The 17,688-nt window shown below is 39.7% G+C and overlaps 1 protein-coding gene across 7 annotated transcripts in view; it reads left to right on the top strand.

The window, feature by feature from the left end:
• The window catches only part of KIAA0825 (KIAA0825 ortholog), a 784,945-nt gene that overhangs the window by 301,702 nt on the left and 465,555 nt on the right, over positions 1-17,688 (top strand). For all 7 annotated transcript variants that reach the window (XM_073624511.1, XM_073624512.1, XM_073624514.1 and 4 more), the window contains one exon: positions 12,108-12,221. In XM_073624511.1, the coding sequence (XP_073480612.1) occupies positions 12,108-12,221 (114 nt within the window). The remainder of the gene's footprint in view (positions 1-12,107; positions 12,222-17,688) is intronic.

The following is a 17,688-nucleotide window of genomic DNA, read 5'->3' as shown; positions in this document are numbered from 1 at the left end:
CAAACTCAAAATAGTTATGTTCTAAACAGAATTTGGTGGCTTCCAAGATGTACTGTGCCTGTCTGGGGTTGATGAGAGGATCCTCAGAGAGAAAATGCTCCACAGCTCTGAGGCCTATGGCGTGAGGGATGGAGGTATATAGGGATGCGACATCTAGGGACACCCACTGGTAAGTTGGTTCCGAAGTATAGAAGGAAAGCATTTCTAGTAGATGGGTACTATCTCTAATGTATGATGGCAGGTTTTGGGCTAAGGGTTGGAGGAAGTGGTCTATATACATGGAAAAGCCGCTGGTAATGCTTTCCATAGCACCTACTATGGGACGGCCTGGTGGATTACACTGATCCTTATGGATTTTTGGCAGATGGTAACAGTAGGGGGTCTTTCTGAAACCCTTGACGAGAAATGACAGTTCTGGTTTTGAAATGATGTCTTCTTCTAGGGCTTTGTTGGCTAATCTGGTTGCTTCCAGGGTGAATTCAGGTAATGGATCATGAGTGAGTTTGCGGTAGGTATTAGTGTCGGATAATAATCTGAGGGATTCTGCCATGTAGTCTGATCGATTTTGAATTATGATGCTCCCACGTTAATTTGCTGCCTTGATAATGATGTTGTGGTTGTTGGTTAGATCATCTAGTGCCTTTTGTTCTGCTCTAGAAAGGTTGGACTTCTTCTTGGAAACTGATTTACACATGTTGATAAGATCGGTATACATGACTTGGTAGAATGTTTGTAGGTAGGGGCCTTTTTTATGTACTGGGTTGAAAATAGACTTGGGTTTGAATTTTGTATGTTGAATCGGAGGGGATGTTAGGCAGTGTTGGGTGTATAGTTCCATATCTGCAAAGGGATTATCTGTATTGGATTCATCCAGGTCCATGGTGGTGGGGGAATCCATATCTACACTGGGGGCATTGGAGTTGGTATTTCCACTGGCTTCTTGTAAAGGTGGTGGTTTGAGAGAAGACTGAATGTTATAGAACCTTTTGACTGTCAAATCTCGAATGAATTTATTGAGATCTTTAAATAGCATAAAGGGATTTGGGTGGACAGTTGGTGCAAACGTTAAACCTTTATTCAAAAGTGAGGTTTCCTCCTTTGTTAGTACGTGGGTGGATAAGTTGAAAATTTTTATACTTTCCGTATTTTTCCTTTTGAGCTTTCCTCTACCCCCCTTCCTCCTCTCCTGTGTACTTTCTTTTGAAAGTGCTGGGTGGGGGGGGCTTTCTAAAAAATCATCCTGAGTGGTTGTTGGATCTTTGGTGACTGTGGGGCTGTTCTGTGGAATAGCCAGAGGAGTAGCCTGGTTGGACTGTATATCAGGTTCAATTCTTTTGATGAGGGGGGTATTAGAGCGAGGTGTTATGATATTGACTTCGGACACTGAGTTAGCGGAGGAGTGTGGCGAGAAACGAAAAACTGCATGGGTACTATGTGGTGGTGTGAGTATTGTATTGGGTTTATTGATGGGCTGTGGAGTTCTTTGTGTGGTTCTTTTATTTTTATTGGTTGTTCGCTGCGGCTTGGGAGTGGATAGAGGGTGATGAGCAGTTGTGGTAGGTGTGTGGTTGTTTTGGGTACGCTGGATAGGTGCTGTCAAGGATAAGCCTTCTAAGAGGGGTCTTGGTGCCGATCCCACATGTGGGGGAATAATATGTGATTTTTTCCAGCAAAAAACCTTGTTGTTGGTGTAGTCACTTATGTCCCTTCTAAATTTTCCCAATTTTGATTCAATAAGGTCATTTTCTTTCCTGATAGTGTTCCTTTTTAGGGTTCTAAGCCAAGAGCAGGGGAGTTGTGTGATGTTTTGTGAGATACTGCTGCAGAGTTCCCTGATTTCAACCACTAAGGTTTCATATTTCCTTTTCCTTTGTGCAATGATGATTTTTATCCATTTCTCTGTGCAAAATTCTGATACAAATGCCCATTCCTTGGATAAGTCTGGATCCAAGAAGGAACATTGTTTGAGAACTCTAAGGCCTCTGGATGTAATTTTATGTGAGAGATATTGTTCTAAGAAGAATCTATCCCACCAGTGCTGATTGGCAGAGATTAGATCCTCTAATTTAAAAAACTTTTTACAGAGGAATTTATCCTTGTGACCTGGATAAGGCGCAGTAGAGCAGAAAAAATTGGTGGGGAACAGGGAGTAAAATTCATCGAGGGTATTAAATTTGACTTTTTCTATTTTAATAATGAGCTCCATTGTAGATATGGAACTATACACCCAACACTGCCTAACATCCCCTCCGATTCAACATACAAAATTCAAACCCAAGTCTATTTTCAACCCAGTACATAAAAAAGGCCCCTACCTACAAACATTCTACCAAGTCATGTATACCGATCTTATCGACATGTGTAAATCAGTTCCCAAGAAGAAGTCCAACCTTTCTAGAGCAGAACAAAAGGCACTAGATGATCTAACCAACAACCACAACATCATTATCAAGGCAGCAGATAAAGGTGGGGGCATCATAATTCAAAATCAATCAGACTACATGGCAGAATCCCTCAGATTATTATGCGACACTAATACCTACCGCAAACTCACTCATGATCCATTACCTGAATTCACCCTGGAAGCAACCAGATTAGCCAACAAAGCCCTAGAAGAAGACATCATTTCAAAACCAGAACTGTCATTTCTCGTCCAGGGTTTCAGAAAAACCCCCTACTTTTACCATCTGCCAAAAATCCATAAGGATCAGTCTAATCAACCAGGCCGTCCCATAGTAGCCGCTATGGAAAGCATTACCAGCGGCTTTTCCATGTATATAGACCACTTCCTCCAACCCTTAGCCCAAAACCTGCCATCATACATTAGAGATAGTACCCATCTACTAGAAATGCTTTCCTTCTATACTTGGGAACCAACTTACCAGTGGGTGTCCCTAGATGTCGCATCCCTATATACCTCCATCCCTCACGCCATAGGCCTCAGAGCTGTGGAACATTTTCTCTCTGAGGATCCTCTCATCAACCCCAGACAGGCACAGTACATCTTGGAAGCCACCAAATTACCAAATTCTGTTTAGAACATAACTATTTTGAGTTTGATCATACATTTTATTTACAATCCCAAGGTACCGCCATGGGTTCCAATTTCGCTCCAAGCTATGCAAATTTGACTATGGGCTATTGGGAACTACAGTATGTCCTATATAACAATCCCTTTGCTGCTCATATCATCTACTACTGACGTTACATCGATGATATCGTAATAATCTGGGATGGTCCAAAAGAGAGTGTGGAGCCCTTTGTTGAGCATTGCAACCACAATTCCCCAGGGCTATCTTTCACTCATGTCCAAGACTCCAACAAATTAGCCTTCCTGGACTTAGAACTTTTCCACAGTGAATCCCAAATACATGCCACAAACTTTGTCAAACCAACTGCTGGAAATTCCTACATCCACTACCAGAGCTGTCATCACCCAAGGTGGATCCAATATATACCTAAAAGTCAATTCCATAGAATTCGGCAAAACTACACCAAAGACGAAGACTACCATACACAAGGCATACTCCTTTCAGAAAAATTCCAGGACAAAGGGTACCCACCAAATCTGGTTAAAAAAGCCTTCAGCCAACTAGCAACAAAACTTCAACCAGAGGCAAAAACTGCAGATGATTTACAATGGAATGGAGAACATCATAGCCAAACATTGGTGCATCCTGCTCAGAGACCCATTCCTGGGCCCCTCTCTCACCCAACAACCCAAGGTATCCTACCAAAACGAAAAACATAAAGCGTAAAATAGCACCTAATAAAATCAAAAATTCCCCATCCACCTCAATCTCATATATTCCCCTCATTCCACTAGTGGGAATGTATCAATGCCGGAAAAAATTATGCCTCACCTGTAAATTCGTGAACTACGGGCAAAAAGACTTCACCATCAAAGGAAAAACATATACAATAAAAGAATTCCACAATTGCTCTAGTGAATACGTGGTATACTGCCTGACCTGCCCATGTGGTCTGTTTTATGTGGGCAGGACTATACGCACCTTACGCCAACGTTTTGGCGAACACAGGCTCTTCATAGAAAAGGGCAGTGACAAACATAGTGTCCCTCCTCCATTTCCTGAAAGAACACCAAAAATCCACCAAAGGCCTCCAAGTCTGGGTCATAGAGGCTATTCCCAGAGACCTTCCGACTGCAGAACGTTTTAAACGTTTATGTGAGCAAGAAACGTACTGGATATATTCCTTGAACACTCTTTTGCCGGGGGGGACTCAATGAAGAAATAGAGGCACACTCCTTATTGTAGCTTGACCCACGCTATATATATTTTACATATTTTTTATCGATATATCCTTTACTAATATATATATTTATTTTTTTTTACCAATATTTTTACCCTTGACTATCAATCCTTGTCCCCTCTTTTTAGACATTTCCCACTGGGTTCATTTTCTGTTACCCTGGGATATGGCATAACTTGGGGGATAAAAAACTTTTCCCCATCCCCCTCTACTTTTTTTATCCCATAATGTGCTCCATTGTCCACCAACAATGCATCCTTATGCATTTTTTAATCCCATTTGTGACACTTTCCTTTTTTTAACCAATCTTTTATTAAAGTTTTCTTTTTATATAATAGTTGCTTATTAAATCAATGATCCTTTTTAAATAAAACATTTTTTCTTTTGCACATGAAACTATTGACTCTGAACATATTTGTTCCCACTACCAACCTTTATTTGTTTATTTTTTACATCCTTGTTTTCACAATGCGGGTCCGCTGGCTGTTGTGGTTCCACAGCCGCGGACGTCCCGCCCACATCCCATCAGTCAGATGTCCTGTACTTCCATTTAAGTCGCTCTCCTCCTGAGGAGCTGTGAGCCCCGAGCGCGTAGCCTGTACTATCTCGTATCTGTGTCTGGACACTTCCTGTGCACCGCTAACATCACTTCCACTTCCGGGTTCCAGGGTGGTTAGCGTGGAGTTTCCACACACTGGACACCGCTGTTAAGCCTATCTCAACCAGGAACCAACATCCCCTGAGGTGAAGGACCACCAGTGAAGCCTGCACACCAGCACATCCCAGGACAACACAACCCCTGATGGACATCGCCACCCCATCTGAACTGACTTACCAGTAAGTGTATGCATTATATCTTCACCATATAACAGTGTCAGCAGAGTTGGCGCCTCCACAACCCGCTTCCCTTTTCGGTTCTTTTTCTGGAGTAGTAATTAATTGAGAGAAATTCGTGCTCCTACCCCTAGAATCTAAACAAGTGACACACCCTCAATGTGCAAGGCAGATCAGAATAGTGGCCTGTTTTAAATACTTGGTGGTATCGGTTCACCCTATAGTGGAAGATTATTTGAAGTATAATTTACAGCTAATACTGGACAAATCTAAGCTTTAAGAGTAAAGCCCGGTGTAAATTACCCCTGTCTGTAGTAGGGAGGGAAAATCTACTTTAAATGATTTGGACACCACAGCTGCTGTACGTAATACACAACTTGCCAGTATGGATCATTCATAAGTGTTTTAGAAAAAGATAGACTCTCTCTTTAGAATGCTTATCTGGAAAGGTAAAAATCCCAGAATTCCTTTACCTATTTTGCAATTACCTAAAGATAGAGGGGGACTAGCTGTTCCTCAAATAAGACTCATCTTTTTTTTGGCTGCACAATTGCAGCATTTTGTGGGTTGGGGTGCAATGAATACGAGGGACCCCAATCTGGCCATTCTCTTACCTGGGCTTCTAAGTATCATTTGTTGGCTCAGTTGGAGGCAGGCGGGCTTTGGGCCTTTTTGCGCTGCCCAACTCTAGTTCTCATGGCCAAAGTTTAGGACAAGATGAGGAGGATTATGCGGTATTAAGGGGTTTCACAATCTCGCCCATTTGGTAGTGGGGGCATTTTGAAGAACTAGGCAAGTTGCAGGGCTTTGATGGGTGGTACTCCAGGGGGGTCGAATTTTTTCACCAATTGTTTTAGCATGGCTAATTAAAATTATTTTTAGGATATGCAAAAGGAATTTGGCATTCCTTCTCACAGATTTTTCCAGTATCTTCAGCTCCAGCACACTGTTTCAGTCCAAGCCAAACAGACAAAGAGTAATCCCTACCCCATTTATAGATCAGTATGGACAAGAAAGGACTTATATCCTCCCTCTGTAGACTACTATTGGATAATTACCTCGGTAATCTTCAGCTACTTGGCAGGAAAGGATGGGAAAGTGATATTGGGTCACTAGATAGGGAGATTTGGCAAGCTGTCTTAAAGCAGGTCCCGGTGTTCCTTTCACCTACGCAAAGGCTGTTCCAACTCTTTGTCATACATGCGGTGTAGAGGACACCACAAAAGCTATATCAATGGAACCGCAGGGCAAGCCCAGATTCATAGATGTCGGGTATCCCCTGCGGATCTTCTACACATTCTTTGGGGATGCCCCAAGCTAGTAAGCTACTGGCATCTTGTTATCCATACCATTAACAGGGCATTCCAGATAAACCTGCACAATGACCCTCTAACATATGTACAAGGATTTTTGGATGAGGCAAACTTTACGCCACGAGCTAGGACTTCCATTACTGAATTGTTATTCCTGGCCCGTAAATGTATTACAAAAAAATGGCTTTCTCCTCTTCCCCCCCTACGTTTGAGAATTGGCATATGCAGGTCAATTCTACTTTACTCAGAGTGTGACACATTTTACAACGAGGTACCCCACACAAATTTAACAAGCTGTGGGACCCTTGGCTGCAGGTTCCCGGCCTGACTCCCTTAGCTTTAGTGTCCATGCAGATACTTCACTCTTAATACTGCGTGAGTTACACAATCTCTTCAGGTGGTGGCATAGGTGTATACTTTGATGCTTACTGGAACTCCTGGCTAGCTGGTGTATATGGTCATTGCACACTGTAAGAGGGCACACTTTAGTTGAATTTTATTTACAAAATTAAACTGGGTAGTGCAGTGGTATTTTTTTTTTGTTTTTGTTTAGTTTGTGATAGAGCTTTATTGCTCCCCTTTTCTCCTATATGAGTAGAGGAGAAAAAGCAGCATTATATATACTCCCTGGATATTTACTTGAAATTCTTGTTTAATATGTGTCTCTAATATTGTAGCATTCTTCTGTATATGTCTGCTTGTGGATACTGTCTATTGATCCCATATTATGGGAATGTAAGGCTGTGGACGTTTTGTTGTGTTTTGTTTTCTGTCTTTCTTTTTTTGCTTTTGTAAAACTATATAACCTTTATTAAAAAAAGACCTTTTGATTAAACTAAATGTACAAAAGAAAAATATGATTAGAACTGGACACACCCATAAAGGGATTTGGCTTAATATTATTGTTTTCAAATGATCAGTTGAAACTTGTCCTAAGGGGGCAATATTAGCAAACGGTCACATCTGGGTATTTAAAAATGAATGCACTAAAAGGTAAAATTTTTATTAGAGGACAAATCAATAAATAATCAAATGCATGTTTTGCTAGTTGCAGTTTTTATGCAGATTGGTGGAAGATGACCTGCTATCAGTGTAGAATTCATTCCTAAATGCAAAGGGGGGGAAATTGCAGTAAAGATAATGTAGTGGGATTAAACCCTTCTCCACTCCATCCAAGGCTTTAAAAAAATATAAGTGCAGTGTCATACCTTTATGTACATTTGCCTTATGTAATGCAAATACAAACCTTTATTTGTACAATAATTAAATAACACATACATATACAGTGTTTATAACATGAACACTATGATCAGTTGACTTATTAATCATGGTTTAACTAACTAAATAGACACACATTCGCATGTTGCTAATAATTAGACATGAGGTAGATTTACTAATGTGAATTTCATTAACTTGTACATTATATAAAGGAAATAGATCAGCAAAATGAAAAAAAACACCTTTCTATCATTTGGATTCCATGTGATGTGAAATAAAATCCCATATGAAATCTCATTCAAGAATGGATTGCAGTAAATCTGCTATATTTGACCGTTATAATGGTAAATGTCTACTTCAAGATTCTTTTTGAGGCTAGAAAGAATCTTTGTCAGCTTGCCTCTTTGGTATAAGTTCACATTTTATTAAGTAACATGGATAGGCAATTGACAATCTAAAGCTGATGTGAGGTGATGAGTGGCAGGGAAATAAAGCCATTTGACAATGACTGTGCCTTATCTGAGCGTTATTCTCTGTACACTCTGTAAAGAACACTGGATTTCACTATGATTTCTAAAACATCTGCTCCTTTTTCCTGAAATACTTCACATCAAGGCACCTGTGCTGGTAAATGTGCAAGTGCTGTAAAAAATAAGAAAGACGCTGAACAGAAAAAGCCAGTTATTTTATTGTGGTACAGTTGGAGAAGTTCACTAAATCTTCACAGACTTTTCCACGATGCCGTAGACGGTGCAAAACTTTTTGGCAGGTGGTGTTAGTTTTACTGTGTCAAATTTTGATGCCTCCATATAAAAAAAAAAATATATATATATGTATATATATATATATATATTAGGTATTCTCTTTGTTAGGTATAGCTGCTCATTAACGAATATTGTCAAACAGTGGCTGCAACTCAGTGCTCATGTCATGCAGTCAAGGGTTGGTTCAGTTGTTGCTCAACCAAACATTAGAATTGGGATGATGTGTTATATGAGTTGCTTTAACCAAAAAATGATTGTTGGTGCCAGCTGTGGCAGTTGCCGTATGTTAGGAGCTGATGAAATCTGTATAGTTTACAGAAAAACACATTGTTAATGAAAGATCAGAGGAGAATGGCCAGACTTTTTCTAGCAGACTCAAAGTACACAGTTGGTCAAATAACTATTCTTCACTAGATTGATGAACAGAAGGGCATCTATGAAAGTACGAACCACTGCACGAACAGGAAAATGGGTTTACAATAGACACAGCACCATCAAAACTGTGCTATAGAAAAAATGTAAACCCTTTATAAAGGGTTTGGTGAATCTCAATTTCTGCTGCAATATACAAATATCAGTATTTGAACTAAATGGCATAAATCTGTGGATCTATCCTGTCTTTTGTCAGTGATGCAGACTGGTGGTGATATGGAAGATGTTTTATTGGCACACATAAGGGCAACTGAATGGCTTTTGAATGCCACAATATATATGTATTGTTGTTATCCGTCTGCACCTATTTATTTGTACTGAATCTAGCGTTGATGTGCTAAATATAGGGGCCACTGATTGCAGATTTAACAGAGGTTTCCTGCTTATGCTTAATTTTTTTTAAACAAGACAGATGTATCAAAACTACCACTACAGCTTGCTGGTTGCCATATAGCAGCCCCTGCATTGATAAAGTCCTAAATATACTCTGTGCAGAGTGGCACAGGGCACTAGTAATCTATTACAGCTACTATTGTGTGCAGGGACATCACAACAAGGAGTACCATAGGACATTGAGCCTTCATGGAGATAAGTTACAACTGAACACAAATGCCAGATGGATTTTTATTATCCCACTGGCCTTAATACCTGGGGGAGTCTGTTATAATTCTCAAGAACACAAGTGCCTGAGTGGGGGATCTTTTATTATTGTCAATGACACCAGTGCCTGGTGGGGCGTGGGGGGTCTTTTATTCTCACTGGAGCCAATGCGTGTTGATATTTCTCCTACTGATACTGGGGCATATTTTTACTGTCACTGATCATCGAGGTATTTTTACTCTCACCACTAATAGGGGTATTTTCTACTCCTGCTGATGTAGGGCCGTTTAATACTCTTATTGACCACTGAAGTAGAAGCATTTATACTCCTACTGGCTATCATTGTTGGAGCATTGTATACCCCTATTAGACAACCTAGGGGTATTTTTACATCCACTGAAGGAATCTTTTTACTTTTGTTGATCACAGTCCAGCCCCCAGACAGTTTGATGGAAGACAAACCGGTCTTTTGTTTATGAACTTTGAACATTGCTTTGTATTATTAGGTAGGCATTTAAACCAGGCAAGTATGATTTGTAATAGTCACACTGGTATTCCTTATGGTTTTCCCAGTTCAAATGCAGCTTGTTCCAGTTACCCATTACATTGTCATTTGTGCAGAATCTCAGGCTTTACCATTCTATATTAATAAGAGCCCTTTCACACTGACCGTGCAGGGGTGTCGGCTGTAAAGCACCGCTAAAACTATCGGCGATTTACCGCCGTTTTAGAGGCACTTTTCGACCATTAGTTGGGCACTTTTAACCCCCGCTAGCGGCCAGATAAAGGGTTAAAAGCGCCCACAAAGCACCGCTGTCTACGCATTTGCAGGCGCTTTGGTGGCACTGCCCATTGATTTCAATGAGCAGGGGCGCTTTAAGAGCGGTGTGTACACCGCTCCTAAAGAGCCTCAAAGAAGCTGCTTGCAGGACTTTTTTTGACGCCCTGCCAGCGCAGTGCCCTAGTGTGAAAGCCCTCGGGCTTTCACACCAGGATTGCAGATGAGGCATCTTTCAGGCGCTATTTTTAGCACTAAAGCGCCTGAAAAACGCCTCCAGTGTGAAAGGGGTCTAAGTGTTCACACCTTGTGGGAAACAGCATAAACAAATTAAAAAAGGTTTTGTTAAGAAAACGGGGGTGACCATTCAATTTAATATAATTTAATACTATATAAAGTATTTCAGGAGTTTTCAGAATTGTATATTCAGATAGAGAGGAAATTGCATAGTATGTGGGATAATACTGCGCAAACTATTATCAAATATCAAAAAGAAATAACAATGTGAAAAAGCTGCTACACAAGAATGTGACAAGTATTCAAATGAGAAGGTGGATAAAATGTAGCGCTAAAACTAATTATACAGTGAAAAGTGCACACACAAATGATCAACAATCTAATAGGCATTCAAAAAATTAATAATAGAGTCCAACATAGTGAGATGAGTGAAAATAAGTGAAATGAGTGCGATAACACAAATCAGATCCTGAAAAGGAAAACTTAATAAAAGTCCACAACCATAAGATGATCATCTTCAGATAAATGCATAGAAAGGCTGATATGTGAAGCATCCAAGATGATGAATCCTCTATATATAAATACTCTTACTGAGACTGGTGGACCCGGATGTCAGCGACACCGAATCATTAAAGCATAGATATCCAGATAGATGACTCTCCCAAATGATTAAAGGGACCCGGGATCTCCGATAGTATCTCCGAAAGACCTTGTGGGTATCATCCAAACTGGAGGGGCAGATAGCCCAATTGGAATGCCACAGCAACTCACATCCAAACACGGCATGTAGGAAAAAGAAGGGGGGGGGGGGCAAAAAGAATGGATCACTTAAACACAGGTGGTCAAACAGGCATGTTAAATCCACAGAGCCACAAAACTATTAATGGAGATCACAGATGGCTGGGTCTTGTAGTCCCACCAAATAATCAGAGGTGCATGCATAAAATATAAAAGAAAAAAAAAAAAGAAAGATCCAGGGTACTCACATTTTATCAGATACAAACGAGCATGTAAAAAATAGCAGTCTGTATAAGCAGCATTTGTTTCCAACCACAAAGATGGCCACGGTCGACACATTGCAGTGTCGTGACGTCAGAACGCCTTCCTAGTATAAATCATATATTTAATAAAAACAAGTCGTAACTCACAGGTTAAATTATATGAGTTCAGTATGTGGTGAAAATCGCCAGTCCTGGAATCTCATAAACGTCCTATTTTGCATCCTGTTTTCCCTTTGCAGCCTGGGGCACTGGTGTGATCTTACAGGGATCCAGAGGAGGCTGGGAACCAGGAAGCAGGAAACTAAAAGCAGCTGGTCGTGACTTCACAGGAAACAGGATGGTTCACATATCAGCCTTTCTATTCATTTATCTCAAGATTATCATCTTATGGTTGTAGACTTTTATTAAGTTTTCCTTTTCAGGATCTGATTTGTGTTATTGGACTCATTTCCCTTATTTTCACTCATCTCACTATGTTGGACTCTATTATTCATTGTTTGAATGTCTATTAGATTGTTCAACATTTGTGTGTGCACTTTTCACTGTATAATTAGTTTTAGCACTATATTTTATCCACCAATTGCATTGTATGCTTTAATACTTATTGATTGTGAAGTATTTATTATATGTATTTCATGTCATTTCAATGTTATTGCAGGGCAGTTAAGAATAGTTTTGATGAACACCATGCTCATCCTTCAGAACCAGTACCTGAAGATTTACTCTACTGGTTAAAGAAAGTAAATCCCAGTATATTCCCCTCCTCATCACAGTAAGTAAGATTTCTCACGAGGTGAATAATGGGGATGTTTGCATAGGAGATTCTGTAGGGCTCAGTAGAGATTTCTATGTAAAAGAGGTGTTTTGAGGCACCTCATGGTGCATGTTACCCAGTGCTTATCCTGAATGCTGTACCCCTGTTACAGCTTTCATTTTAAGATGATTCCCTGGAAAATAACTATTTATGACGTTGAAACACATATGTTTTTTACTGTCTTACCTGCCAAAAGCTATGCAAATATTGATTAGCCAGTCTTGTTCTCAAGGCACTCACTCCTACTAGATAACATACTCACTCACTTTTTTCCAACATAGTTTAGCACTACAGCTTGGCTAAAAAACTGTCCCCAGTCTTAATTGACCAATGATGGAGAAGCACCATGCAGTTGAGGTCATCACTCTGCTCGGTTCTCCTGTCGGCAATGCCATGTGTTCAACTTAAAGCATTAAGCAATGCAGTCCTATTGACTGAGCTCGGTTAGATGTTTAGTTACATAGTTTTATAGTTAGTCTAGTTGAAAAAAGACACAAATCCATCTAGTTAAATCTGATTGAGTCCTGCTAAGCAAAGGATTACTGAAAGCTAATATAAGAACACATTTCAGTACCTGAGCATCATAAACATTTCTCTACAGTCCAATGTTTTATTTTTTAATCACTTCTTGCATAATACGACTGTCAATAATACCAGGTCAGGTGAATATGTCTTTCCTTGTATGTCCCTTTGCTGTTGTGAACCTTTCTGTGGCTCTTAAAGCAGTATTAAACCAAAAATGTATAATATTGCAGCTTACCAATCCTTGGATGTGGTTTGCTGCATTCATTTTTTTTTCTTAGGCTTTTTTCCTTCTGTTTTCCCCTGGTGATCTGGCCAGTAACAGGCCTCCTGTATTAGAGTGCCCTCACTCTGGATGAATGAGCATGAGGGGCACAGCAACATTGTCAGTCCCGTGGTAGGGTAGCGTTAGCTGTATTAGCAGATTTTAATACATACAACAAACTGAATAGTTTTGCCATGTGGTGGTTACAGCACTTTTCATTTTGAGCACATATTTTATTTTATACACCTCCGACAAAGCTCTTTCTTAGAGTGAAACATGAAGGATATTTTGCTTTTCTTAGTGAGTTTGAGTGCACTATCACGTTTAGATATGGAATTTTGGTTGGTGGGGAGTGGTTTTATTTCCAAGTCGCTCTCATGTCTCGTAGACCCCTTTCACACTGTGCCGCCACCGGCGTCAGCGGTAAAGTGGTGTTATTTTTAGCACCACTTTACCATCGTTTTAGCGGCGCTATTCGGCCGATAGCGGGGCGGTTTTAACCCCCCGCTAGCGGCCGAGAAAGGGTTAAATCCGGCCTTGCCGGCGGTATCGCAGCGCTGCCCCATTGATTTCAATGGGTAGCAGCGGTGGAGGAGCGGTGAGTTCACTGCTCCTTCACCGCTCCAAAGAAGCTGCTGGCAGGACTTTTTCTGATGCCCTGCCAGCGCACCTCTCCAGTGTGAGAGCCCAAGGGCTTTCACACTGGAGTGAATGGAGCAGCTGTTTTAGGGCGGTTTACAGGCTCTATTTTTAACGCTATAGCGGCTGCAAAACGTGTGTGAAAGGGGTCTTAGCTATCAGTGGCCAGGAGTCAGCATTTTATTGCAGTCAGGACACTTTTTAAGTCCAGGAAGAATGGAAGTAATAGATTGAATTTAGGAGCATAGAGTAGGGTGATTTCTATCAGTTGATTAGAAGCCCCTATGCTTCCTTTTTATACTTCCTTTAGTTGTTTACTGCAGTTTAGACAGAGCCACTAAGAGGTCAATGGTAAATTGAGATAGAAAGGTATCTCTCAGTTACCTCTTCCTATAAGTAAAAAACACAAATCAAACAAATCTACTTTAATAAAGGTGTGGTCCCTAGGTTTACTGGTGCGTGGGCAGGCGCACCCAGTGAGAGTTGATTGCTAAATACCATTAGGATGGACTTTTTGTTATGTCATAAGAGGCTATTGTTGTTATTTAAAACACAAAATTGAAGCCAAACTCCAGCTCACACTTTATAATCAGTTACAGCAAACAGTTTTTTTTCTTTTAAGATAAAGGTTTTAGATGAATAAATAAAAGCTGATCATTGTCAGCACCCCTGCCAGTGTTAAATGGTTTGTCTCACCCTTGTAAACTGATGCATCTATAAGAAAGCTTGTTCTTTTGAAAAACAACAGACTTATTAGCCAGTTCAACAAATGAACATAGATGAAAGAAAGCCTTAAAAGGAAAACGAATGCTGTCATTACATCAAAGAATTAGTTAGCTGCAATATAATAAATGTTTGCTTTTGGGCTTAATACTGCTTTAGATCTAGGCAGTTAAACCAAACCAAATTATGAAAAATGTACACAGTTAGGTTACCTTCAGTAAAAACTTCTTTTCAAAATGACAATCTTTAAATAAAGTTAACTGTGGCTTTATGCAAATTTTGACTTTTTCTAGTAAATGTCTAGTTTGACCCCTCCCAGGCCTCCTTATTGGTTATTGAAGCAAGCTGCCTATTATATACAGTATAAAGACCAATAGAGCGAGTTAGGCGGTGAAGGTGATGGAGGCTAGCTTAACGTTTGTAGGAAAAGTGAACATTAGCATATCATTTCAGCTGCTACATTTTGCTTAGACGTGAGGTTTTAATTGAAGGTTACCTCCGCTTATGCAATTTTCATCACATGCTGTATGTGTGATATGCCTAGATTTGTGATTTTATTTTACAAATCAGATTCTCACATCCAAATACATACTGTAAATATGATTGACTTATAATTAAGTGGTAAGTTCTGTACACGCTTGTTTGTATTATTTAAAAAAAATATGAAAGGTCTTTTTCATGAGATTTTTTTTTTTGCATTTATGAAGCCAGTCTTGCTCACACAGAGCTAGTTATGAGAATGAGCTAGCATATGCCTCTCCATATGTGCAGCATAGATCCACTCCATACAACTATCGGTGGTCGCTCAGTGGCCAAGGTTTTTCCTACAGCCTGTAATCTCTCCCCTTAGATCAAATCACTTTGCTGTGAGTATTTCAGCCTGCATCTAAATTAAGAGCCAGAAATTTGTATATATTACAATTTGATTATTCTCCATCTGTTCGTGGAGAAGAAATGTATTTGTACCATAATTTCCTAAAAATTGCAATTTTTTTTTTTTTTAAACAGATGCATTTGGAAAAAGCTTTATGTTTCTTTGCTAAGTGCTGCAGAGCACGTAAACTCATTTACAGCTACTATATTTTCTTTCTTGCTTTTTCAGTAGCATTTTTAAATTAAATCTGCAATTTTTCCCACAAGGCAAAAAACTAGATTCATATTTCTGAAACAGTCATTTTTACAAATCTACAGAGATCATTTCTTAGATTTATAATCAGTTTTTAAGCAAGCTTTTTTTTTTTTTTTTTTTTTTTTACTTTCTCTTGTAAATATGAGATCATTACAACATTTTGGTTGTATGAGTGAGGACTTGTAGGATGAGTTTCTGCTACCATTAGTAATAAGAGATATGGCATTTACCATGTACATACAGTAAGGTACCCTGGGCAGCAAGGTCAGAGATAGCAACGTCAATACACAATGTTGATAGTTTCTGTTACCTTTGTTAGTTTTAGTTTTACTGGGTTTGGACACTTCTGCACACTTTTTCGTAAATCTAGCAGCAAAATTATTGAGCAGAGAAGTGCAAAGGCTCCTTACCATAGTCACACAGTTCTCTGTTGCTCCAGTAACATTCATCCATTTTTAAGGTTTTTGGTTTCCTCTTGACTGGCAGACTTCAAGTAATTCCTCTGCGTATATATATAATGCACAAAAAGCTTCCTCATAGCACACTCTGGGTTTAAGTTTGTCTATAATAATCAAATAGCATAGTAAAACAGGGTTGAAATTTGTTCAAAAGGAAATTATCATTCATGTGTACCTAGAGCAGCATTATATGCAGTATACACCCATGCTCAGGGGTTGAGTTCAGGGTTGCCATCCGTCAGTAAATGTATGCACAGTTTGTAAAAATCTGTAAATTTTTTACAACTGTCTGTAAATATTAGGGGCTGATAATTTGTCATGCTGTGTTGACTTTTTGAGTGTAAACCAGGCAAGTTACTTGTTATATGTATTGTCATTGTTTCCATATTGTGTTTATACTGTTTAAATATCGATTATCTTCGTTTTCAAGAGGAGTTCTGTTATTTTTCATGTTGTCAGTAAAAAAATGTGATTTGTCACTAAATTTTTCATGGTTTATCAGTAACAAATGCTGCTGGAGGTTGGCAACCCTGGTTGAGTTGCACGAAAAGCATCTGTTAATGAATGCAGAGCTCTGTCAGGGAATGCACACAAGATAGTTTTCCATTTAATAAAAACATGATGTATGCACAGAAACACAAACTTCTACTGGACAAAGAAAATTCAAACACCAACCTTTAATTAGCCTTCACCATCACTGAGGCACACAGCTAAAATAGTTCACAGACAAGCCAAGTTAGAAGGCTTGTACATTCCACATCTCCATATACAATGTACAGTAGATCATAGATGAAATACTGAATTAAGAATATTATAAACTGGTAAATGGCTGATAAAACCACCATCTTATTGAATCACTAGGCATGGCTTTGTCTACCACAGCTCTGAGACCAGTTTCAGCTTTGCCTTTGCTTTAGAACTCCAGAAGGGTTGGACTCTAATGCTCCGTACACACGGTTGGAATTTCTGACAGAAAAAGTCCGATGGGAGCTTTTCATCGTATATTCCGACCTTGTGTATGCCCCATCGGACTTTTAACGTCAAAAATTCAGGCGGACTTAGAGAACATGTTCTATATTTTTCCGACGGAACAAATTCCTATCGGGAAAACCGCTCGTCTGTATGCTGTTTCCAACGTACCAAAAATGACACATGTTCTGAAGCAAGTAGGAGACATCGTATGTGTTGTCCCGTTGTACGTGTTGTACGTCACCGCGTTCTTGACGGTCAGAATTTGGTGTGACCGTGTGTATGCAAGACAGCTTGAGCAGAATTCCTTTGGAATTCTGTTGGAAAAACCTTCAGAGTTTATTCTGACGGCAAAACCGGTCGTGTGTACAGGGCATAAAATGTAGAACAAGTCTTGCTACATGTGAACCCAAAAAATTTATCTTAGGGTCTATTTAGGAATCCTAGAACTTGCTTTACACTGTGATTGCAAGCACAGCAAGTCCATTATTTTCGAAGAGAACTCTCCCAGCATCATGATAATATTGACATTACTTCTGGTGATGTTAGAAGCCCCAGCGGGGAAAATCACATTCCCAATCCAATAAATAGCCTAATTGGGCCCAGGTTGCTCTATAGAGAAACCTGTATGGTAAATAGCGAACCCATCTTTCCTTACCCTTGTGCTTTCCTTTTTCCTCCTTTAAGAGCCTACATTATTCTGCACATGACACAGCTAGT

The sequence above is a fragment of the Aquarana catesbeiana genome, linkage group LG01, assembly GCF_042186555.1.
Source record: "Aquarana catesbeiana isolate 2022-GZ linkage group LG01, ASM4218655v1, whole genome shotgun sequence".
Lineage (NCBI taxonomy): Eukaryota > Metazoa > Chordata > Amphibia > Anura > Ranidae > Aquarana > Aquarana catesbeiana.
Note: the sequence above shows the minus strand (reverse complement) of the source record. Positions and strands in the feature narration are given on the sequence as shown.